The sequence below is a fragment of the Venustampulla echinocandica genome (genome assembly GCF_003357145.1).
Source record: "Venustampulla echinocandica strain BP 5553 chromosome Unknown scaffold_0, whole genome shotgun sequence".
NCBI lineage: Eukaryota > Fungi > Ascomycota > Leotiomycetes > Helotiales > Pleuroascaceae > Venustampulla > Venustampulla echinocandica.
In genome coordinates, this window is record NW_022474205.1 from 1,108,046 (window position 1) to 1,130,856 (window position 22,811).

The 22,811-nt window shown below is 48.7% G+C and overlaps 9 protein-coding genes across 9 annotated transcripts; 5 read left to right on the plus strand and 4 right to left on the minus strand.

Annotated features, from left to right (window-relative positions):
- Positions 1 to 824: 824 nt before the first annotated feature.
- BP5553_00346 (putative Homocitrate synthase, mitochondrial) lies at positions 825 to 2,512 on the minus strand (the record flags this gene model as incomplete). The annotated part of the gene is made up of 6 exons (XM_032008969.1): positions 825 to 1,078; positions 1,132 to 1,826; positions 1,876 to 1,943; positions 1,999 to 2,079; positions 2,141 to 2,352; positions 2,410 to 2,512. 6 exons carry the CDS (start codon positions 2,510 to 2,512, stop codon positions 825 to 827), a joined length of 1,413 nt encoding a protein of 470 aa, XP_031873023.1.
- Positions 2,513 to 3,742: 1,230 nt separating this feature from the next.
- On the minus strand, positions 3,743 to 7,588 carry BP5553_00347 (uncharacterized protein; the record flags this gene model as incomplete). Its single annotated transcript, XM_032008970.1, has 3 exons — positions 3,743 to 3,787; positions 3,835 to 7,324; positions 7,380 to 7,588. 3 exons carry the CDS (start codon positions 7,586 to 7,588, stop codon positions 3,743 to 3,745), a joined length of 3,744 nt encoding a protein of 1,247 aa, XP_031873024.1.
- A 296-nt stretch (positions 7,589 to 7,884) lies between these two features.
- On the plus strand, positions 7,885 to 8,461 carry BP5553_00348 (Uncharacterized protein; the record flags this gene model as incomplete). Its single annotated transcript, XM_032008971.1, has 3 exons — positions 7,885 to 8,006; positions 8,059 to 8,257; positions 8,321 to 8,461. The coding sequence occupies 3 exons, from the start codon at positions 7,885 to 7,887 to the stop codon at positions 8,459 to 8,461; spliced, it is 462 nt and encodes a 153-aa protein (XP_031873025.1).
- A 1,025-nt stretch (positions 8,462 to 9,486) lies between these two features.
- On the plus strand, positions 9,487 to 9,982 carry BP5553_00349 (Cytochrome c oxidase subunit; the record flags this gene model as incomplete). The annotated part of the gene is made up of 4 exons (XM_032008972.1): positions 9,487 to 9,532; positions 9,661 to 9,773; positions 9,831 to 9,894; positions 9,948 to 9,982. The coding sequence occupies 4 exons, from the start codon at positions 9,487 to 9,489 to the stop codon at positions 9,980 to 9,982; spliced, it is 258 nt and encodes an 85-aa protein (XP_031873026.1).
- Positions 9,983 to 11,533: 1,551 nt separating this feature from the next.
- On the minus strand, positions 11,534 to 12,574 carry BP5553_00350 (Uncharacterized protein; the record flags this gene model as incomplete). Its single annotated transcript, XM_032008973.1, has 1 exon — positions 11,534 to 12,574. One exon carries the CDS (start codon positions 12,572 to 12,574, stop codon positions 11,534 to 11,536), a length of 1,041 nt encoding a protein of 346 aa, XP_031873027.1.
- A 459-nt stretch (positions 12,575 to 13,033) lies between these two features.
- Positions 13,034 to 15,115, plus strand: BP5553_00351 (Arabinanase; the record flags this gene model as incomplete). Its single annotated transcript, XM_032008974.1, has 5 exons — positions 13,034 to 13,945; positions 14,249 to 14,285; positions 14,387 to 14,474; positions 14,536 to 14,994; positions 15,067 to 15,115. 5 exons carry the CDS (start codon positions 13,034 to 13,036, stop codon positions 15,113 to 15,115), a joined length of 1,545 nt encoding a protein of 514 aa, XP_031873028.1.
- A 1,606-nt stretch (positions 15,116 to 16,721) lies between these two features.
- Positions 16,722 to 18,884, plus strand: BP5553_00352 (putative Sorbitol dehydrogenase; the record flags this gene model as incomplete). Its single annotated transcript, XM_032008975.1, has 12 exons — positions 16,722 to 16,756; positions 16,958 to 17,006; positions 17,071 to 17,160; positions 17,267 to 17,282; positions 17,621 to 17,699; positions 17,748 to 17,836; positions 17,887 to 17,915; positions 17,968 to 18,021; positions 18,072 to 18,269; positions 18,323 to 18,399; positions 18,497 to 18,681; positions 18,742 to 18,884. 12 exons carry the CDS (start codon positions 16,722 to 16,724, stop codon positions 18,882 to 18,884), a joined length of 1,044 nt encoding a protein of 347 aa, XP_031873029.1.
- Positions 18,885 to 19,397: 513 nt separating this feature from the next.
- On the minus strand, positions 19,398 to 21,541 carry BP5553_00353 (Uncharacterized protein; the record flags this gene model as incomplete). Its single annotated transcript, XM_032008976.1, has 2 exons — positions 19,398 to 21,037; positions 21,088 to 21,541. 2 exons carry the CDS (start codon positions 21,539 to 21,541, stop codon positions 19,398 to 19,400), a joined length of 2,094 nt encoding a protein of 697 aa, XP_031873030.1.
- Positions 21,542 to 21,764: 223 nt separating this feature from the next.
- On the plus strand, positions 21,765 to 22,537 carry BP5553_00354 (uncharacterized protein; the record flags this gene model as incomplete). Its single annotated transcript, XM_032008977.1, has 3 exons — positions 21,765 to 21,803; positions 21,922 to 22,028; positions 22,084 to 22,537. The coding sequence occupies 3 exons, from the start codon at positions 21,765 to 21,767 to the stop codon at positions 22,535 to 22,537; spliced, it is 600 nt and encodes a 199-aa protein (XP_031873031.1).
- Positions 22,538 to 22,811: the final 274 nt, after the last annotated feature.

Below are 22,811 nucleotides of genomic sequence, written 5' to 3' on the forward strand. Positions count from 1 at the left end.
TTGGGGAGGATGGAACTGCTTAAATGCTGGAGTCTTGGGCTAGGGTATCTTATGGGGCGTGAATTGGAATTGGGGATCGAAGGAGAATCAGAAGGGCAGTGTCCTCTCCACAGGCTAGAACACACAGCATAAGGATGGATACGCTAGACTTGCTTACAATACATCCACGGCGTTGTGAAGGGGGATAAGGGGCAGTATTTCTGGCTTGGCTAGCTGCTTGTACAACGCATCGGATGACTTAGACTATGGTGTATTAATTAGGGGCGTTTTGATACAATTTACCTTGTTACTTCTAGAGGCTTATGTGAACATCGTTCGAGTTAGAGGTATTTCCCGCTTCGGCTCAGATATCGCAAGGTCGTCTTGCAGACGGGATTGCTGGCGTTAATCAATACGGATGTATGACCCTACATTGCATTGTCTCGATGCATGGATGATTGTAAGCTGCATAGGGAGGTCTATCGTATGAACAGTTTGAGCATAAGAGCATTGCATTGCAGACCAAGGCGAAGTACTCCATTTAGTTGACCTAAAACACATGCATGGTCTTATATTTTCAATTTAACGTGGTATATTGAGCAATCAAACTTGCAGGAATCTCTTTTCTAACAGTGGTCTTAGTTCTAGAACTCTTGAGTTGTAGTGGTAGCCAACACCATATGTTCACCAACAGCTGTGTTCATGTTGGGGGTTAAAAAAAATATAATCCTTAATCAATGAACCATGCACAACCTGATATAATGAGCAGGAAAAACCCCAAAGCGCGCTTCCGGATGGAACGCTTTTTATTTTCTTTACAAAATTAACTGGGCAAGGATACAGTTCTATGCCACAATCGCATCAGCCTTGACCTTCTCGTCAAGCAGCTTCTGCTCCTCCTCAGTCAGATCTGGTAGCAGTGGGACGTCTGTGCCCAGCTTGAGTCCTCGGTGGAAAGCGCTGATGATACTATCGGTATCGTCGATGGCGAGAGGCCGTACGTCTGCCATGGCCTTGATCTTAACTGTGCATTGCTTATATTGCTCATCTGTCATGTGAAGGTTCAATTGAGTAGCTCTTGACTTGATAGCATTCCATCCTATGATCGAAGTTAGAGAAAAGTGGACCTGATATGGGCCAAGAAGAACTTACCAGTCAATCGCGAGGCAATGTGGATATATCTCGTCATGCCGAAATCAGCAGGGTTGATGATCTCGTAAGTTGATGGGTTGTTGAGAATGGCCTTGGCGTGGATGCCCGCCTTGTGGGTGAATGCGCAGAAGCCAGTCACGTAGTTGTTGAATGGGATGTTGACCTCAACAGCTTGTGCAACGAGATCCTCAATCTCCTTGAGCTTGTGCAACTTGTACTTGCCCATAACATAATCTCTGTCGGCAACAATCATGCGTGCCATAAGGCCACCGAGAGGGGTAATACCATTTCGCTCACCGATACCCAGGACTGAAGTGTCGATATGGGTGGCACCGGCTTCGAGAGCACAATAGGCATTTGCAATTGCACAGCCAGTATCGTTGTGGAAATGTGTCTCAATATCGCAGCCAACAACGCCACGGAGTGTTCTGATCAGGTCATAGACTTGTCTGGGGGAGGCACAGCCGACGGTATCAGCGATACCAACTCGGTTGACACCGATCTTATCAACTGTAGAATAAATGGAGAGGAGGTCGACAAGATTTGACCGGAAAGAGTCTTCACTGGAAAATCTAATTTCGATGTTATGTGACTTGACGTAGTTGATAACTTCGATAGCGGTGTTGGTGATATATGTCATGTCCTTTCCGTGGGAGTGCTCCATCAAGTATGATGAAGTGCCGATAACAACATCACTAAGCCAGTTTAGCAAGCATGATTATAACTCGGGGTCGATTATCTCACACTCCGTCAACACCAGTCTTGACAGCAATTCTAGCATCGTCCATATGGCATCGGATATGGGTAAGAACCTATATGCCCTTTAGTATATGCGCTGGATTAACGTCGATGCACGGCATTACTGACCTTAGCCTTCAATCCCAGCTTGCAAATTGCCTCGCAGTCAAGCCTTGATTGCTCGGATGCGGCAGGCGAAGTCAACTCAATCTGTATCCTCTAGTCAGAACACTGTTCCAAAACCATATATTCAATATTTGTCATGACTCACGTAGTCAACACCAAAATCGTCGAGCGCCAAGGCGATCTTGATCTTGGTCTCAGTATCGAAGAATGCATTGGCGAATTGCTCGCCCTCGCGGAGGGTGCTCTCGATGATCTTGAAGTTGTTCACGTTGCTCAAGAAGTCGCCGACTGGTTGGTATGGGTTGGACCGGTGATGTGGGTTTGATTTGGTCTCGATGGCTGTGAAGCCTGGATGATCTTATCAAGCGTTAGACTATCATAGGGCTTGGATATACTGCAATTGGGAGTGCATACCGCTGCCAGTTGCACTTGACGTGCCATTGCCGTTGGTTTGGCCATTAGCATGTCCGTTGGTGGCCCCGTTGGCGACGGGCTCTGGTTCGCACGAAGGGCACATTGTGGGCGGTGGATAAAGCGTAGTGGGGTGGCGATGCTCGGTGAAAAATAAGAAGATACGAGTACTGGTATGTATCGAGCTGGCGGGTTTATAAATTAAGGGAGAGGGAGATCAAGATGGAGATCGGGAGGTAGACTATGGGGATGACTAGTATATGTACTCGAGAAATGTCTGGTCTTCGCCTCTTTCTTATTATTATGACTCTGCTCTGGTGGCTCTTGGATTGTGGGGGAGCGCAGAAAAACATTCAAGGATGATCAAATCAAATCATGGAGGGGAAGCCGATTATCGGAGCGCTCATTGGCCGCGAGTCACGGGTGTTATCAGCACGTGCCCGGTTGGCGGTGAGCGTCGGGGACGGTTTTCGGCATCCGGGGGGCGTAGATGTACAAGTACAAGTGCAAGTGCAAGTTATTACAATTATAGTTCAAATAGGACTTGAATTGTGAGGGGGAAGCTTATTATTATTAGCTGTGGATAAGTGCCACAAATGTCAGTGTCAGAGGATATCTTATGATTATTACCAAGTACATCCTAGAGATCGCCTTGGCAAACCATATACTACCTATGTACGTATACACAGCCTAAAGGACTTTGTTCGCTATTATTTTGCCGTCTTCCCGATAACCACCAACTTGGTACGAATACAGGCTCTACAGTCACCAAAGCACCTAGGTACCTAGGTACTACTATAAAGTGTTACATCTCTACTTAAGTCCCTACCTCTCTCTCTCCGTACCTACACCTAGGTAGCTAACGATTAATAAAATCTTCCAAAAAAAATAGAAGTCATAAAGATAATAAGCCCACGAGCAGCCGACTAATGGCCTCTTGTCAATTGGGTCGCTTAAAGGCACCGTCACCTACATGTGATACCAAGGGAGAACGATAAAGTAGCGGGTAGTAATCCGGTCATCTTTCCTACAGCACATGATAATATGCGTTCCAATCCTTATGGGCGCAATGTAATATAGGTTAAACTGTACACTGCACTGTAATACATGCCCTTCTCTTATGGATGCACTAGGATCAGATGAAACAGCCTCCTCCGCAAACAATCGTTACATCCTAGCGCCATGCGAGCCATGAGTGATGATTGACGGAAACGATCTACGCGCTATCGCTGCAAAATCCATGCTTTATGCTACAAGTCCATCCTTTCGTCATTCTTCATCTCCAATTCCACCATGGCACAACCTATCTTCATCTACCGTTTGTAGCCTCGCTCAACTAAGGGGTAACCTTACTCATGCTAACTAAGCGTTTAACCCCAACCTGGAAAATCATTAGTGATTGATGAATAACGGGTTAGCTCAACTTACCATCCAGTTTCCACATTCGTCTGTCTTCTCGCGTTGTATATCCACTTGCAGTCTCGAAGCAACATCGTAATTCTTTGCAGCCAGCGACTGAGCGAGCTCATCCAGTCTCTCAACAGTATCCGGTTTCACTAGTTCCTCATTGTTGAGATGATCAAACAAGATATTGAGTCGCTTTTGGGTGTCCTTAACCTGCGCGGCGAAAGAAGGAGGGGCTTTTGATGCGACTCTCTGCATATCACTGTTGAATATTTCAAATACTCGTTGGGCGTTGGGAGGAATGTGTGATCGATCACCGGCAGGATGCCTGGGCTTAGATGGGGCTGCAGCTGGTTGAGGAGCCTTGGGTGGGCCAGTCGGTGGCATTGAACCTTGGGGGGGGCCCTGAGGAGGTGGAGGGTTCGGCTGAGAGGTCTCATATGGTGATTGCGATGGAGCAAACTGGCCCTGTGTGCCTGCCCTTGGGGGGGCATATGGATTGGCTGGCGGTGGTGGTCTAGCACCCGCTTGAGATGGTGGGGGAGGCTGTTGGGGTGGGGGCTGCGAGAACTGCTGTGGACTAGGAGCGGGAGCATATCTGCTTGACGGAGGTGGCCCTGCTGGAGGTTGATTATACGGTGATGGACCCCGAGGGATAGTTGGGGGAGGTGCTGGTGGAGCGAATTGCTGGGCGGGTGAACCGGATTGTGGGGCATACATGTTCGCAGCAGATGATGGCCTACTTGACTGTTGGAAGGATTGAGGAGGTCCACTAGACAATAGCGTATTCATATGGGGAGGGGCAGGGCCCTTCGGTGGTGGTGGGGGTGGTGTAGGAGTTGCTCTTGGACCGCCGAAGGGAGCTGTTGGAGGAGGCATGGAAAGGTTTTGCTGGTTGGGGAATGGAGATGGGGTACCATGAGTTACTGGTGTGCTCCGTCTCGCAGGTGTTGGTTTGGTTACCATTGGGGTGTCATTCCAATTCGTCATATCTTTTGCTCTAGAAGGTGGAGGCGCAGATGGAGTTGACCGTGGAGGAGGTGCACCGAATGAATTCGGTTGGGGTGTTCCATAGGGAGCAGCCCCATAACCTGAACCATAGCCAGGTGCTCCATAACCAGGCTGTGCCTGTGCCTGTTGGTATCCTTGCTGAGGAGCGTATGTGTTCGCTTGTGGTGCATATGGATTGTGAGGGGTGGTGACCGCTGGTGGTGCATACGGAGCAGGAGCTGGCTGTGAGGGCATGGCAGCCGGAGTACCCATTGGTTGATAACCAAAGGCTGACTGGGCACGCGGTGCACTCTTCATAGCCGCAGCTTGATGAACTGGTTTCGACGTTGCCTTTCTAGAAGCCAATTTCACTCGGTTTCGTGCAACTTCGGCCGCAGGGTATTGTGTTGGCAAAAGATCCAAATACCGCTCAGCGATTGACAAGTGCCCGTGAGCGGCAACAATATCCGCATATTCGGTATACTTCTCATAGAGTGCCCCAAGTTTCCAGCCACTAGCTAGCTCCCGCTCAGTATCCTGAAACTTTGTGACGTCCCTAAACACTGTCACCTTCTCGATGAAGTTCTGTAGTGAGCGAGCATGCACAGAAAAGGACGAGTCTCCGGTGAGATCTTTGATGCCAGCTGTCTCCGCCTCTTGTAGCTCTGTGATCCAGATGCTGATGACCTTTTCAAGTTTTGATCCCACCAAATAGCAAAATGATGCATCTTTTAGAGATCCAGTCTCCAAGATTCTGTCGCCGAATGCCTCGCACAAGTCTGGGAACTCATTTGGGTCGGCATATGTGCACAACGTAGCCATAGACTCCTTCCAGTTTGAGAGATCCGCATTGTAAACAATATCCCATAGGTTTTTGCCAATAACGGAAGAGAGCAGACGTAGATAATTTGGTCCATCTGCCTTGCGGGATAAGTACGCAGACTGGGCTTTTTCAAGTAGTTCCTGACCGCCGCAATTGGCGATAATGAGTCCGTCTGCAATTCGATCCTCCTTAAGACAAATGGTCATCGCCTTTTCAAATTGGCCAAGCATTAGAGCCTTAGTAATCTCCTTGTCCGAGGATGAGTCGGCGTCAGAGAATAATGAGAATGGATTGTCAGTCTTTGCACCCTTGGTTGCTGTTATTGTCGACAAGAAGTCATCTCCCTCTGCACCATCTGCGAACAAGCCTGAAAGTCGACTGTTTTTCCGTGCTGCCGCGCCATTCATATCTTCCTCGGGCTTCTCCAACTTCTTAGGCTCATCCAAATCCAAACTGGCAACACCGTTAACAGCTTCATCCACCTCTTCGGTGAACCCCAGGTATTCTATGATCTTCTTGCGAGGATTTTCAGTTACCAGAGTCTCGATAACCTTCCAATCCGCCTTCTCATCCTCTGATTTCGCCTCGGCTATGTGGGATTCACAAATGCTAGCGATGTTGCCGGCTACAATAGCATCATCGAAGGCCTTGGTCGCTGAGCCGATATCAGAATCTACAGAAAAATTGGATATTTGGACCTTAGATGATCGGTGCTGGCCCGCGACAGCTGGCGATAAACCAAAGCTCACCACCTTTCCTCCGAAGCCGAAAGAGACACCCGCGGGTCGCTCTAGCCACTTCGGGGCCTTCTTCAGTGAGAATGACGCCCCTTGTGGTTGGGTTTGGGCCTTAGTAAAGAAGTCCTCTGCATCGACGGAGCCTTGTACTGGAGTCTGCGTGGCTGTGGGGTTTGTATTCTGGAGTGTCTGAATAGATATTTTGCCGTCGAAAGAAGCAGTAGCAGAGAGAGCTGGGTTATGAGGGTTGAACCTGGTTTGGAATGTCCAGTTGGTGGCCTCAGGGAATTCGCCATAGCGTTCTCCAGTCTGAGGGTTCCACACGATTGTCTTGTTATCTTTCCCGCATGACAATAAGAGGTCGCTATCTTCCTGGCACCATGAGAGTGAGAGGATGCCCTGATCATGCCCTTGCAATGTGCGCTCGGGTGCGTTCGAATTTCGAAGATCCCACAGTAGGATGGCTGGGCTGGAATCGTCGGGAGTGGCAGTAAGGAGCTTTGTGGCATTATTGGGGTCCCAAGTAATTGCACTAACGGCCTTCCGAGCATTATTCAGGGTAAGGGACGCCTTCTTCGTTTTTAGATCCCAAATGGTCACAAAACCACCAGTTCCTCCTGTTGCAAGAATATGTGGCACTTTCCTGTTCCAGGCGACACATTCAAGATCGTCAGACCGTGCTGCGGCTGTACCCAGTCTAAAGGGGTTTGAAATATCGTTGACATCGTAAACGAATAGCTCCCCCTTTGTGCCAGCCGTAGCAAGAATTTGTGGCTTTAAAGGATTGAATTGAAGAGACTTGATCGCGCCTGTATGTTTCGTTGTCCGTGACATAAATGCATCATCGGCCCCTTTCATAAGCTTCTCCGCATCCCACAAGTCTAAGGAGCCATTATCAAGTGCTCCAGCAATAATACCTTTCGGATGTTCCGCGCTCGCAGGTGCCCAGGCAATATCATTAAACCTAGAACGGCAGAATTAGTCTCAGTCTATAAGGGGGCTCCAAGCTAATAACTCACCGAGAATCCGTACTAATACTGGCAACTGGTTGAAGCTCGACACCTTGCTCAAGATTGTCCAGACTCAAATCCCAAAGCTCCAGTTTAGTTTCATCAGAAAAATCTGCATCAACTGCACCAGCTCGAGTTCCGGTCACAACAAAAGGCACACCAGCTCCAGGGGACCAGGCAAACGCCGCAGTCCGGGGAATCTCCCTTAGACGGACCATCCTGCTGAATTGCGCTCAGTCCCAGCGCTTACTCCCTAGTTGTGGCTGTGGTAAACTGGCGTTCCAGTGATAAAATAGATAAAAACTGCCGTTAATGGACTTGCAAGTGGGGAAGACAACGCGACGTCCTTGTGGTTGAATATTGGCCAGATCGAAACTGTGTCCCAAGTTCGGACAGATTTCCCCAGGTACGCGGCGGCGAGAGTCAAAACGTCAGCACGTGACATCATCCATAATTTTTGACGGCTCAAACAACTTTCTTAAAACATCTCAAGGCATCATAAAACCTGCAAAAAATGACGGACCAAGCAAGATGGAAAGCTACTGTCTACGTTGGTGGCCTGTCACCGATGGTGAATGCCGAGAATCTTGCGGCTGCATTTCTGCCCTTTGGAGAAATTGCTGATATTTCCCTCCCGTACGTCCTGATAGCTTCAGCTCCGTTGAATAGCTCAAGCTAAAATATACAGGAAACCCGATTCACCAAACTCAACGGAGCCACATAGGGGTTTTGGTTATGTCGAGTTTGAAGATGCAGAAGACGTCAAGGATGCTATTGACAATATGGACCAATCCGAGCTTTTTGGGAAAGTGATCAAGGTCTCCGCTGCAAAGCCCCCGAAGAACGTCAATGAAGGGCTTGGAAGCAAGACAGCATTGTGGGAACAGGTAGGTTTCTATTTACTTCATAGCAAAGGTTCCTTAGAGGTTTTGCTGACGCTGGATATTTAGGAGGGTTGGCTGGCAGAACATGCTGTGAGTGAAGAAGACAAGCTAGCAGCAGAGGGTACAAGATCGGCCGCCGAAGATAGACCCGATGATCCTATGCAAGGTCTAGAGGGTCTGGATGTAGCTGGTCCAAAGCCCGAGTAAGAGAGGAGGATACGGAGAGTTTTTTTTCTAGTTCATGCATAGTCTCGGCGTTTTGGTAGGGAGTTGATCTCAGCGAGAGTTTCACCGTGTGGAGCATGCAGATACCACAAGAGGAAGACTAGTGGACACTTTGTATTGATATGTTTGCTTTGTATTGTACAGTTGTGCCACTCTGCCATAAATCCCTATTCTCTCCAACACTGTGATTCCACTCCAACGTTTAATGCCATCGGAGTCCAAGACTTCCACGCAAAATCCAATCTATTTCTGTGACCCTTGACGGGAGGTTCGCATCTGCTTGTCGACTCTGAACTTGTTCAACAGCGAGTAACATCCGAATGAGACTGCAATCCCCACAACGATGCCTATAAAGCTCTTAGCACACCTTCCTGGAATTATAACAGCATGGTCTAAAAGCTTTCCACATACCAAGGGGGATCAACTCAGGAGGAATCTTCTTGAGGGTCCGAAGGCGCTGGGAAATGGTATGGGCTGGAACAATACGTCAGCGCTGGTGTCATATTTCTCCCTCAAACTTCCCAATTGGATCATCGTATTGTCTCGCCGTATGATATCGGCGTATTATTCGAGCACCGCATTCATAATAGTCGTACCGTATGCTTAATACTCGAGGGATAACGTACCGCTGTGCTCCTCCTTCTGTGGGATTTGGCGTGGTTAGTCTCTAGATCACAAGCTCGTAACCGGAGTGGCGGGACATACCGGCATTGGGCTCAGCATCCTCCTCGTAGGTTGGATCATCCTGAAAGCAGTAGTTGGCCGCATATTGGTGGATGTGCAGGTCAATTAGAGTGTAAATGTTGCTGTAGTATGAAATGAGCAAGCTCTGTGGTCTGAGGTCACTCGGAGGTTGGACGGTTCTTAGCGCGGAGCTCGTCAATAGCCGAAGTTCGAAATCAACAACCTCACCCAGCTCCGAACCACATCGTCGTCGTCTTCGCCAATTGACTTTACCGATACCATAACCTTCATTCGCTCCATATATCCGGATTCCTACAACCAAGATGTCTGACGACGAGCGCGAGACCAAGCCCTTCAAGTTCGTGACTGGTAAGTAACGGGTCCCTCGTCAATTGGTGCTGCGGAGTGGAAGAAATGGCCTGATTACTGACTCTGTCTAGCTGGTAATTGCTCCCCCCGATTGAGCTGGAAACATTGATGCTCAACGTTCGATACAGGATTTGATGCCCGGTTCCCGAACCAGAACCAGACCAAGCACTGCTGGCAAAACTATGTCGACTACCACAAGTGTATCCTAGCTAAGGGAGAGGGATTTGCGCCATGCCGTCAAGTACGTCGGATAGTCGGAAACAATTAGGAGAATGAATTAGTCTAACGGATTCTACAGTTCTTCTTGGCTTACCGATCATTGTGCCCCAGCGGCTGGACCGAGCGATGGGATGAGCAGCGAGGTTAGTATTCTCCCCAGGAGCTTTATATTGGACAACGACTCATAGCTTCACAGAGAACGGAAACTTCCCAGCCCGCCTCGAATCGTAAAAGAATTGGCACATGCTATGATGGGGAGATTTGGAATACCGGAGACGAGATCAGTTTCGATTGGGCGTTGTACTATACTAGTCGTCAAAGCAAATTCATAAGACGAGCTGTACCCGAACTCTATATGCACTGCCCATTTCGGTATGCGTTCTCCAATGCTATTATCTGTGCGTGCCTTGTACTCTCGCAGTCACCGAAACCGAAGCTCCATTTCCACTTCAATATCCCGTCGATTTAGGAGACACCATTTCGGCAAGGAAACTCTAAAATACCTTAGTAAGGGTAAGTAACCCAAGGTCTTCTAAATCAAATTGACCCCACCATGTGCCGCGTGGGATGTCATACGTTTGATCTCTATCCCACTATCCGTACCTTTTGTATCACTCGTGCTTAATTGGACACACTGGATGAAGCTATGTTGCTGGGAATTCAACATTCAACTACCTTCGACAGCTCTACCTTTATCCCTAATTCCCTGGACATTAAGACTGTAAACTTCTCCCAGTCAGTTTTAACAAATTCATAATTTAAAGCTTGTTAGCTGCAGATGCATAGCAACACTCTTTGTTCTCATATCCAGGAAACCGGCACAAATCCTAGTGCCGTACTCATCGGACGAGGCTGGAAAGTCAAGATATTCATCGAAAGCCAACACCCCAAACCTCGCACTTGTAGGCATCTCATTTGAGCATTGCATTCTTTAAAGATTTGTTATTCCCATACGATATCTCGCCTCACATAATGGATATACCATCCCAAACCCTTGCCCCCCCCCCCGCCCCCCCGGGCAGCTACTGTCTTCTCCCATATCCCTTGAGAGTCAGCTATTACTCTAAGTAGCTCTTGGAAGTAAACTCGTATTTAATTTGCTTGTAGCACGCCGATATGGCCAGGTAGCTAATTCGTTCTATGTCTCCTTTCTGAGCTGTTTAATCGGCTCTTACTCTTTTCAGGTTGTGAATCATTTTGAATTAAAACTACCCCAAATCAGAATCCAACGGATGCACTGATATAGTAAACAGAACCCCTCCTCATTGGTCCAATTGGCGCCCCAAATTTGAACACAATCAAGAGCAACCTTGATATTAGAATAAGTTGGTTCAAATCACATGCCCATCCCAACGCCAGCTTCGACATATAACTACATCCATTACCAACCGTTATGACTGGTCCCCTGCGGTTGTTCGCCATGCTATACTTATACCTCCGGTTACGGAGACTTCAAGGAGGTCTAAGATCTATAGAGCAATATCATACATTGCATCGGGATTCACCTGCATGGACTACGGGAGATGTCGGGGGGAGCAGTAAGCATCAGTCAAAATAAATCCCGAGAGATTATAGACCATGCTACATAAGACAATGAGTGGCACATGCAAATTATTGCGGAGTGTAAATCACCAAAAATAGATACGTCACTTGTTGGGGAAAATGTAACGAGTAACTTGGTATCGACTTGCGCTTAAAAGATATATCTGCTGATAGACAAAATCATTTGTGGATTATACACCCCTCAACGCCGCGTTCACTGCTAGACCATTTATACAATCGCTACGCCTTTCCTTTCCCCTTCCCTCTACCCTTTCCCTTAGCCTTTGTAACCGCCGGAGCTTTTGCTTTCCCTTTCCCTTTCCCCTTGACGGTTGTCGGTGGCGGAGGTGTCGGTTCTTCCACCTCCTCCTCGACGATCTCATCGTCAACAGGATCGTCCTGATCCATAACCTCGGGATTGGCTTTTGGTTCTTCCTCGTCCTCGTCCTCGTCCTCATCCTCATCCTCATCGTCGCTCATAAACTCGTCGTCGTCATCGAAGCCAAAGAAGGTTCTTGCCTTCGGCTTCGCCTCTGGTTCCGATGGGGGTGTTGTGCCCTTTGAGCTGGCCCCTTCCATGATATCGTCCTCATTACCTGAGCTATTGGAAGCTGAAGCACTGTTATTAGACGCGGCCAATAAGTTGTCCTTGTAACCTCCTGATTTCATCGCAGCAAGAACCGCCTCTCGCGTTCTCTCGCCCGCTTCCTCCTTATCCTCAACCCACTTCCCGTCAACTTTGCCCTTGTTGCCCGATCGTATTTCTTCCTCTCTGCGTTCCGCAAGCTCAACAACCTGCTCCCAGCGTTTCCGTCGCTCTTCCTTCTCCCTCTTGGCCATTTCTGGCTTGATCGCCAGATATTCAGCTAGGGCCTTTGCCTCATTCACCGTCCGCAATCTTCGTCCATCTAAATTCCGACTCGAAGCATTCTCGTCGCCCTGGTTTCTCTTCCGCTTCGAGGACATACGCCCTCCAGCAGCCCGAAGTTGTGATCCAAAACCTCCTTTGCCTCCACATAACGGGGCTGAGAGTCGTAGCGATAGGAAGCCATCTTGAGGAGTAGAAAGAAGATCAGAGATAGGGGCGCTTAAACTGCTCTCTAACTGTTTATTCGACACGGTAGTGAGGATGAGACGATTGATTTGTGTAGGGAGACGCTCGTAAATGCAATCATGAAGTTGCGAAACGGTTGTATCGGCGGGTAATGGGAGGGAGAGCGTGGGCGGAAGATTCAACCCAGGAAAAGAGGTCAACAAGATGTTGACAGTCGGTGGAGCCATGGTGGAGATGATAATAGAGGATGAGTGTTGTTGTGGGTGGGTAATATATCGACGATGGATAATCAGCAGCCTCGAAGTGACTTGTGGGCCGTGATGCTAGCGCGGCTGCTCGTCAGTGTGGCGCAGAACAAATTTAGACGCACTTAGCGCCTTGCGTAACTTGCGCCGTGCGATTCTCTATTTACCCGGACTCGGGCCAAAGCGACTTGGATAAATTGTATTGGCCCCAGAGGCTTCTCCTCCTCACTTGTTTGAAGTTGGAATCCCAGACTAACAAACAATCAGGATAAATGGAACTTGGGAGCGTCGGTGCGTCGGATCCAATATTAGGAGCTTGGAAGGAGCCCACCCGTAAGTTCATAGGTATTTAAAGCCCATCTTTCTGCTGAATTCTACAATACAAGTTGCGTTGTCCCACATCACTCCCAAATCGTCTAAGCCAGGGAGCCATTTGCAATCATGTCGAACGAACCTTTGGTCAAGCATATCTTTACCGCAGACCCCTCCGCTCATGTCTTCGAAGGAAAGCTCTTTGTCTACCCCTCCCATGATCGGAAGACAGACATTGAGGACAACGATAATGGCGATCAATATGACATGAACGATTACCATGTGCTCTCCATGGAGGAGGTGGGCGGCCCAGTCACAGACCATGGCGTGGCTTTGAAGGCAGAAGACATTCCTTGGGTATCGAAACAGCTTTGGGCACCAGATGCTGCCTTCAAGAATGGAAAATACTACCTATATTTCCCTGCTCGCGATAAGGAGGGGGTCTTCCGCATTGGTGTTGCAGTAGGCGATGCTCCTCAGGGACCATTCAAGCCCGAAGCAGAGCCAATTGCAGGAAGTTTCAGTATTGATCCCGCCACCTTCGTTGACGATGATGGACAAGCGTACCTATACTTCGGTGGAATCTGGGGAGGGCAGCTACAATGCTGGAGAGGTGACAAGTTCGACAAGGCAGCATATACAACGATGGAAGCTCAAGGCGACGAGCCTGCATTCCTGCCTCGTGTTGCGAAGTTGACCGAAGATATGTTGTCCCTTGCAGAGCCGGTCCGCGGGCTGGAGATTCTTGGTGAAGATGGCAAACTCCTGCCAGCTCATGACCATGACCGCCGCTTCTTCGAAGCCGCCTGGATGCACAAATACAACGGCAAATACTATTTCTCTTACTCTACCGGGGATACACACTTTTTGGCCTATGGCATTGGAGATAACCCGTATGGACCTTTTACTTACGGAGGAAGAATCTTGGATCCGGTAGAAGGTTGGACGACACATCATTCAATCGCCGAGTTCAAGGGGAAATGGTATCTGTTTTACCATGATACTGAGATTTCCGGCAAGAATCATCTGCGGAACGCAAAGGTGCGGGAGATAGTCTATGATGCCGAGGGAAAGATTAAATTGGCTACTTAGTTGTTAAATTTTCAATGGTTTTGTAACAATCATGATCGATCGACACTGTTCAGATTTGGATCCGGATGAATGCCAGTGACTTGATCTATCTAATAGTATTATGTCATCTGTACCCATGCTAGAGTGGTTAAAAAGCGACGATCCACTTGACAAGAATAAATGACTTTATGTGAAAAATGAGTTAACTAGGAAGTAAAAGGGTCTAACTCGCCATCTGCATCTTGATAAATCTTACCAAGTTCACGAGACAAGGGGCAATTCTTTATTCTGGACGCTGCAGTAGTTGAAGGTGAGTGATGGCGGGGTAGCTTACATAAGGAATATTGGTGCCTTTCCTCCGTACACTGTACGCGAGGCATACATGCAGGGAACCCATCAACCGGGCCCTAGCGCGCACACAAATAATTATCGTGAACTTCGAAACTTCTGCAAAGCAAAGCAAGAACAACCACCGAACTCCACCACCAACCGCCAAAATGTACGTTGAATGGATCCTATAAATTCTAATACCCGCAAGATGCTGATCTATAACCCCACAGGCTTATCCCCAAGGCAGACCGAAAGAAGATCCACGAGTACCTCTTCCGCGAGGGTGTACTCGTTGCGAAGAAGGACTACAACCTCCCAAAGCACAATGACATTGACACCAAGAACCTCTACGTTGTCAAGGCCTGCCAGTCTCTGACCTCCCGTGGATACGTCAAGACCCAATTCTCGTGGCAATACTACTACTACACCCTCACCCCCGAGGGTCTAGACTACCTCCGCGAATGGCTTCACTTGCCCGCCGAGATTGTCCCAGCTACACACATCAAGCAACAGCGATCGCATGCTCCTCCCCGTGGAATGATGGGTGGTGAGGAACGTGAGCGCAAGCCATTCGGTGGACGTGGTGGACGTGGAGGTGGTGAGCGTGGTGACCGTGAGGGAGGTTACCGAAGACGTGATGCTGGAGAGGGCAAGGAGGGTGCACCATCTGGAGAGTTCGCTCCTCAATTGTGAGTCCAACCCACCCACGCCGTTCTCTTACGATTCTACTTATGGGACAAAATGGGCTAACATTAAACCAGCCGTGGTGGATTCGGACGTGGCCGTGGTGGTGCTGCTCCCCCTTCTTAGTTTTGGCATTTCCTTCTGCTTGCTTTGCATCCGACAGAAATACCTTGCATGTTCTTCAAATGGTTGGGGCTGGACAGTAGCGCGTTCGGTCGAGTGATAGAAATCGCCGGGGGAGAATAGGTCGAAGTTGGAAGTTGACACTTCAGAACTGTCAGATAGCACAACAAGCTTCTTCCAAGAGTCTTGCGGCTATCTGCCGTGACGTGAATGATCAACCAACCCAACTTCATAAACTTCCCTCTGATGAAAACGCTTTGTGTGAATGACCGAATCATCCCACAACGGCATTCCACGACCTGTGGTCCAAGCTAATCAGAGGGGTGATGTGACGTGATGTGAACGATATTAATTCCCAAGTCGCCCAATAGTATAAAGTAATGGCCGCTCTCACAACTGCATAGTCCTACCGCGACATATGAGGCTCTTGAAGCAGTCTCCAGGGAAACTTCCCAACGGAAATTATCAAGAGACTCGTGGCGTTCGGTGTGCATGTTCCCGCATGACATCCATGTTACTCGATTATAAAGGCAGAAAGTCTGGACCAAAAGAAAACAAAGTCTGCCAACAGAGGCGCTAATATACTTTCAGCTCTCGAGGTTACACTCTCCCATAACCATCGAGGGCTCCGCGGCAATCTACTTTACTCCGAGACAATACAGACAGACCGCCTCACCCACGCATTAGAAACCGACCCCTTATCAAGCTAAAGGTCGGGATAGCGAACTTGAACCGAATAGGAAAATAGATCCACGAATCCTACTAACCATACATTAAAAACTAATAGTAAAATAGGCACAGAGAATCTCGCCATAATTCAACTTCTTTAACGCTGTTTTCACTTCTGACCACCCCTTCCTAGGATCTTATCTGGCTTCTACGGAGCAGTTCCGACCGCCTTCGAAGGGATGCGGTAGCTCCGAAAGCCACAATCGATAGCGATCTGATATTCGTAAAAGCCCTGACCATCCCCATCCCCCGCTTGCCCGCGATGTTCCCTGGCCCGAGTGTAACAATTTCCCCTGATGATCAATCTCCAGAGTCTAGACTCACTCCTGAAATGCTCCTGGATTTGGGAAGCTGGCTCTTGGGAGACGCCAGCTTTGACATTGGGGGGATCGCACTAGCTGACCGCTCCCGGATAGAGCTACTCGAGGGTCCTTGCTTAGACTTGCTATCGTGGTTCAACGGAAAACACATGGCCCCATGACTTTGTCAGACCTCCCGTGGCGTTGGCAGTCAGCCCTTCAGTTCGGCCCCCCATATTAATAATGCCCATATCAACGTTTCTTGTTGCCTTGAAGTGGGGGTTTTATGGGGCGGTGGGAGGTTTCAACGCTGCTATCCCGACAACCCCTTGTATCCAAGCAAACGAAACGAGGGGCACATGTATTTTTGTAGGAAGTCCACCGGCATTGTCACCATCTGGCAGCTCTAGCTCTAGCTCCACTGGCTCTTTATTTAACACCGCGGGTCTTCGCTCTGTAGAATTCCAATATCCAATTTCCAATTCCTTCTGACTCACTCGTCCCATTTGAAACCAATCCACCTACTTTCTCTTCTCACCTTCACGACCCATTTCTCACTCCAAACAAGGAAATCAGATACAATGGCGTCCCTACCTACTCAGATGCAAGCCCTTAGGTACGTAGTCCAGGATAATTCTTCTTCGCCGCAACGCCCGCAGCCTGAGCGCGTGGCGGACGGCCGCAAAGCATTGGTGGGAGGAAGGCCTTGGCTCATATTCGGCTTCTCAATGCAATGGAACAGCAATGCCATTCCGCAACTCTCAATTGGCACCATATTTGCGCGTCATTGAAGCATAACTGACAGTTTCGCGTTCAGGTACACCAAGCCCGAGGAGTATGGCATTGTCACCGCTCCTCTGCCCAAGGTATCTAAGATCGACCAAGCTTCCCCAGTTCAAGAAACGAACCTCGGCTAAGACACATATCTAGATCCGCGACAACGACGTCCTGATCAAGGTCAAGGCCTGCGGTATCTGCGGCACTGATTTACATATTCATGAAGGAGAGTTTATTGCAAAGGTATGCGAATCTTGTTGCTGTGTTGTGATCATGGCTGTTCTCCTATGTTGTACCATGGTTCACTCTTTCTCGCTTGTCCGCTCGCTAACACCCCCCTTTTGAAAAGTTCCCCCTTATTCCTGGTATGTGACTTTTCGAACTCTCTAGCATTTCTCCAAAATATACTGGGCTCCTTTCGAGAAGCTACGCCAAAGGATATCATAATCTCAATTCGTTTTTGGTTGCATAATCATCTATTTTGGGTTGCTAGGCATTGTTCCACCTTCCTATTGGAAGCAGGATAGCATCAGAAGGATATTCTCAAGAGATGTTCCATACAGTCAAGAAGTTGTGATAGCTGGCTGTGTTTTACTCTTATTGAGGATTGCGCAAACTGGCCGACTAAATTTGCATCTGCTCCCACTCCATACTGTGTTTGTTTGGAATTTGAAGTGGAGATGAGAGTACTAATATCCATTAGGTCATGAGACAGTAGGTGTTGTGGCCGCTATTGGTAAAGATGTCCAGGGCTTTGCTGTTGGCGAGCGTGTGGTAGCAGAGTTCGTATCTCCAGTCCAATTCCCAGGGCTATGCTCATAGTTTTACAGTAACTCCGAGCTCTGCAACGAGTGCTTCTACTGCCGACGCGGACAACTTCTGCTATGCGAGAAGTTCGAAGCTCACGGTGTGACCATGGGTAAATAAATTTTACACTGGTTTGACTGAGTCTCGGCTAATGTATAATAGATGGTGGATTCGCCGAGTACTGTGCCTATGTACGAGCCCGGACTGTACCTCGCATTTCGGAAGAGAACTGACAATTATTAGCCCGCCGGAAAGGTTTTCAAGATCCACAATCTTTCTGATGTTGATGCTACTCTCGTAAGTAATAACTCAAAGATTGTTGAATGAGGATATTAACAACGGTACAGCTCGAGCCTGCCTCTTGCGCCGCTCACGGACTCGAGAAGATCGCTCCCAAGCTTGGTTCATCCGTCCTTATGTTCGGAGCTGGCCCAACCGGATTGGTACTTGCTCAGATGTTGAGACAAAATGGTGGTTGCCACGTCGTTATTGCTGCTCCCGAGGGTTTGAAGATGGACTTGGCTAAGAAGCTGGACGCCGCTGATGTTCGTCTTCCTCCCGCGAACTTCATTGGCCTATACCAACTAAAGAAATTTAGGAATACGTCGAGCTATCCCGCAAGAACCCAGAGGCTCAATTCGAAAAGATCAAGGCGGATAACAAATACGGATTCGAGTACGTATAAACCCTCAGCAGGATCACCTGCACCCTGAAAGCTACTTCGCAACTATCCACACATGCATATAACAAAGGCTGATATGAGAACTTCCAGTATCGTCGTCGAGGCCACCGGCTCCCCCAAGATTCTCGAAGATGCCATCAACTATGTCCGCCGCGGTGGCAAGCTGGTCGTCTACGGTGTCTACTCGAGCGCCGCCCGCGTCACCTGGCCACCAAGCAAGATCTTCGGTGACGAGATCACTATCCTTGGTTCCTTCTCCGAGACCTACATGTTCCGTAAGAACCCCTTCTACCCCGCTCACCCCCTCTTATCTCCTTTACTCACAAATTCCCTAGCCGCTGCCATCGACTACCTCGATTCGGGAAAAGTCAAGGTCGAGGGTATTGTCAACAAGACATACAGACTAGAGCAGTGGGGTGAGGCCTTGGAGGCTATGAAGAACAAGACCGCCATCAAGGCCGCTATTGTCTTTGACTAAATATTCTGGAGTGCATGAACCCGGCCTCACATTCCCATTCTTGCTTCTCTTGCCGCGTTGTAGAACAGGATATTCGGTGCGGTATTTAGTGGTTGGCTAGAAGAGCTGCTGTCATGGCATCTGGATTCTAGACTAGTAATGAGTTACGAAGAAAATGAAAGTAATAGACCAAATCATCGTCGTTAACAAGTCCCTTCGGAGTACTTTCGGGGCACTTTCGGGATTTCAATAGTTGACTTATTTATGCATTGGCTGCTGACATCTGCATTAGCTTGTTCTGCAGCAAAAGCATTATTTACAACTACCAACTAACACATGGTAAAGCCCATGCACGCGGCGCTACTCTCGGAATATAAACTTAGTCCCTAGAAGTTTCACTTCGAGATGTTATTTCTATCCTTAATATAACACTAAACCTCCGCGGTAAAAAGCTAACCAAAAAATATTTTACATTGCCTTCATAGTCCTACATGCATTTTATAGTTACACTTAGGGCGGCTACTAAATTTACAATTACCCCTGTTTCCTGCCGCTCTTCCCCACCTTCTTCATCCCCTTCATAGATTTCCTTGGCCGCCCTTGCAGCTTCCCTTTCACAGGCTTGCTGGCCGTGAGTAACCAAGCATTCATCGGTCTCCTTGCAGCGACGAATTTCCCCTCGGGCGTGAAGACTTCCACGGCAGGCCAGTTAGGATCCACCACTTCTTGGTGAACGTCTTCCTTGTCTCCGTTTTCTTCCGCGGTCCCCAGCCATTCGCCCGCCTCTCTCGCATTTTCGTCTTCAGCCTTGGCTATTTCCTGGGCAGGAATATTTTCGACACGGGGCTTCCGCACCTGTGCCACGAGCTCGACCCAGCCACAGCCTTCGATAAGGATATCGGTTGCTAGTACGCGGAAGGGGAGTCTTTCTACTTTTAGACCGACAGCGTCATTTCTAGTCAGTGGGCCGCTACGTTCACGGGTAACATCCCATTTGAGGTGGAAGGTCCCAGCAGATGCTATTTTATCTGCAGTGCCGGGCAGGGAGATGTTCTCGACGTTGGTTTCTCTTGTACGGGTCTGGATCCCGATGGCCTTTTCCGTAGATGTCAAATGTGAATTGATGGGTGTGAAAGAATAGGCCAGAATCATGACATCAGGAGTAGTAGGCGCAATGCGTATGAAGCCACCTAGGAGTAGAGACTGCCCTGGTTTGATGACTTGCTGTTCAGGTTGGACACGAGATCGCATCACTAGGGAGGATCGGTGTTCTTGTTGTACATGAAGCTCCAAGTCGCCACGAGAGAGACCAGGAAGATCGATTAACTCTCCCTTTCCATTTCCAAAGGAAAGGCGAATCGGAGAAGCTGTCGTGCCCGGTAGAGAGGAGACAAGGGGCATGGCTGGATAGTCGACCTCCTGAGGAGCCGGAGGAAGTAGTAATGATGTATCGAGCGGTTCTGGAGCCTGCCATTCGCTCTCGCCTTCACTCTGCTCCGGTGTCTGTGGGCTCTCTTCTTGCGGATCGGAAGCGTCTTCACGTAAAAACGATTCGCGCAATGTGTCCAGAGTCATGGGCGCTTTAGAGGGCACTTCAGATGGACGAGGTTTTGTGATAGGGTTTTGTCGACCTTTTGGGAAGACGTCGTGGAACAGCTGGCTCTTCCCAACATTGACCTTCCCAACCATCCATCCACCACCTCCCCTATGCCATATCTCCTCCTTCAACTCTTTAACCCACCACGACCGCTTTGCACTAACGCATCTAATGTTCCCCAGCCGTACATCCTTCCCCGATCTTCCCAAGGTATCTCGGAGAACTTCCCGCAAATACGGCATCATGGAGTCAACCTGGACCCTCAGAGGCGCCAGTAAATCGGAACGGGTAATAATAAAACTGACTTCGGTCTTGCGGCCATGATAGAATTTTCCCGTCTTTGACCGTCTATTCAGAGACCTTTGAGGTGTCAAATGGAGTAGTTTGTGCAACCCAGGTACTACAGACATGGGGAAATCGGCGGCATCAATAACATGATAGATATGGTTATATTTATGTGGAGATTCGAAAATCGTATCTTGAATTGATCGTATAGAGGGATGGTGTATGGATACTCCGGTTTCATGGTGCTTTAACTTATGGCAACGATCGCACACGGGGGGCTCGACATTTTTTTCTAGGTGCCAGTCAGTAAAGCCAGCTCCAAGCTGAAACATCTCAACTTACTAGGCCTCGAAAAGTCTTCAAAATCCAGGTCGCCAGCCAACTCGCCAGCATTTTCCAGTGATGCTTTGACTATAGTATCCTCCGGTGATTCTTTCCTGCCTTGAATCCACTCCTTTACGGACTTCCTTGTAACCTTATAATAGCCCGGCTCGTTCTCCAAGACCGTCTGCGAAGGCGCGCCGCATCCCGAGCATTGCTCCGGCAGACTTGCCTGTGCAAGGAGAGCTTCTTGCTTAACCGGAGCGGTAAAAGAAAGGCTGGGTGCCGCAGAATTCAAAAATCGGCGTGGTTGCTGGGAGGAGAGTTGCGACAGCTTGCAGCAGAATTTCAAGGGTTGAAGGCGTGGGATGCTGAGTAGGCCAGGGCAGAGAAAGGCAGGAATATCTGCGGCAGGTATACTGGCCTGCCTCGCCAACCCCCGAAGAAACCTCGAACTCCCCTTGATAGTAGGCATTATATTCATTTATTCACAAAGGATGTTCAGGATGCGAAAGTCTTGCCAAGTCGTCCAGTCCAAAATAAATATTGACAGGGGTCGTTTTAGCGCCAAAAGCTTAAATAATTTATAGTGAACTTCACCTCAATCCATACATACAGAACGGGAAGTGGCACGGCGAGGACTCTTGAATGCTCAGTGATTGCGCATTCCTAAATCTAATATCGGGGCATTTTTCAAGATGGTCAACATCACTCGTCGCATGACGAAGCTGACTGCAGTAAGTGAAGCTTCGCCCTTGTGCTGTATGCCGCTAACTCTTTCTCCTTCAGAAGGTACATGATCCCCTTTTCGCAGGACATAGGACTAGGAGGAGTTCCAATTGACACATTATCTAGCTGCTACAATTAAGAGTGGGATCAGGCGCAGCCATATTACCTCCCGAGGTAGAGAGGATACACCTGGAATTTGCTAGAGCACGCGACGATGGACACAGTGGCCCCAGGTATTTTGCAGTTCCACCCGCGCCTCCAACCACTCTGTACTGATCATCATCTCAGAGTATTCTGGCGGAACGAGCTACGGCGCCTGAAATACTACAATCCCTCCATCCCCATGACGATAAGCCGATCGATGAATCCCGCAGACCCCGCTACAATGGAAATCCACTTCAAAAAGGCTGATGGCACGACCACACCCGAATCATCAACCGAGACTCCTCCGCCCACAACAACTACAGACTCCTCATCTATACCAGCGACAGAAAACCCCAAGGTCGTTGATATCAAGGGTCACGGCCCAGGGTTCATTTTGCACCAGTTGATAACATATACAAATGCCAAAACAGTAGAGCCAACGGAGGAGGACCTTGTGCAGTTAGAGGAGATGAAGGAGAAGAAGGAGAGAGGGCGGAAGGATAGTGTCTTGATGCAGAAGGTAAACAAGAAGCGGAAGGAGGATAAGGAAAAGGATATTTTAGCACGAGGGGGCATGGTTAATCTGGCTGAAAGCTAAATTATATAAAGCGGGGTGTAGCATATGTAGGATGTATGTTGGGCGTTGAATGTATAAAAGGAACCAAATGGATGTAAAGTAGCAATGGTTGTATGTTCATTTAAGGGATTTGGCGGTAAACGCGGACCAGAGCCCAGCCCTTTTAGGGGTCAAGCATGCACACTTATGTATTGATATGTATTCGGAGACTTGTTCTGCCGAGTAGCTATAGACATACCAACGTTTTCCCGAATGTCTAACAGCTAGCCAGCTATCTAGCCTTACGGTACTATGC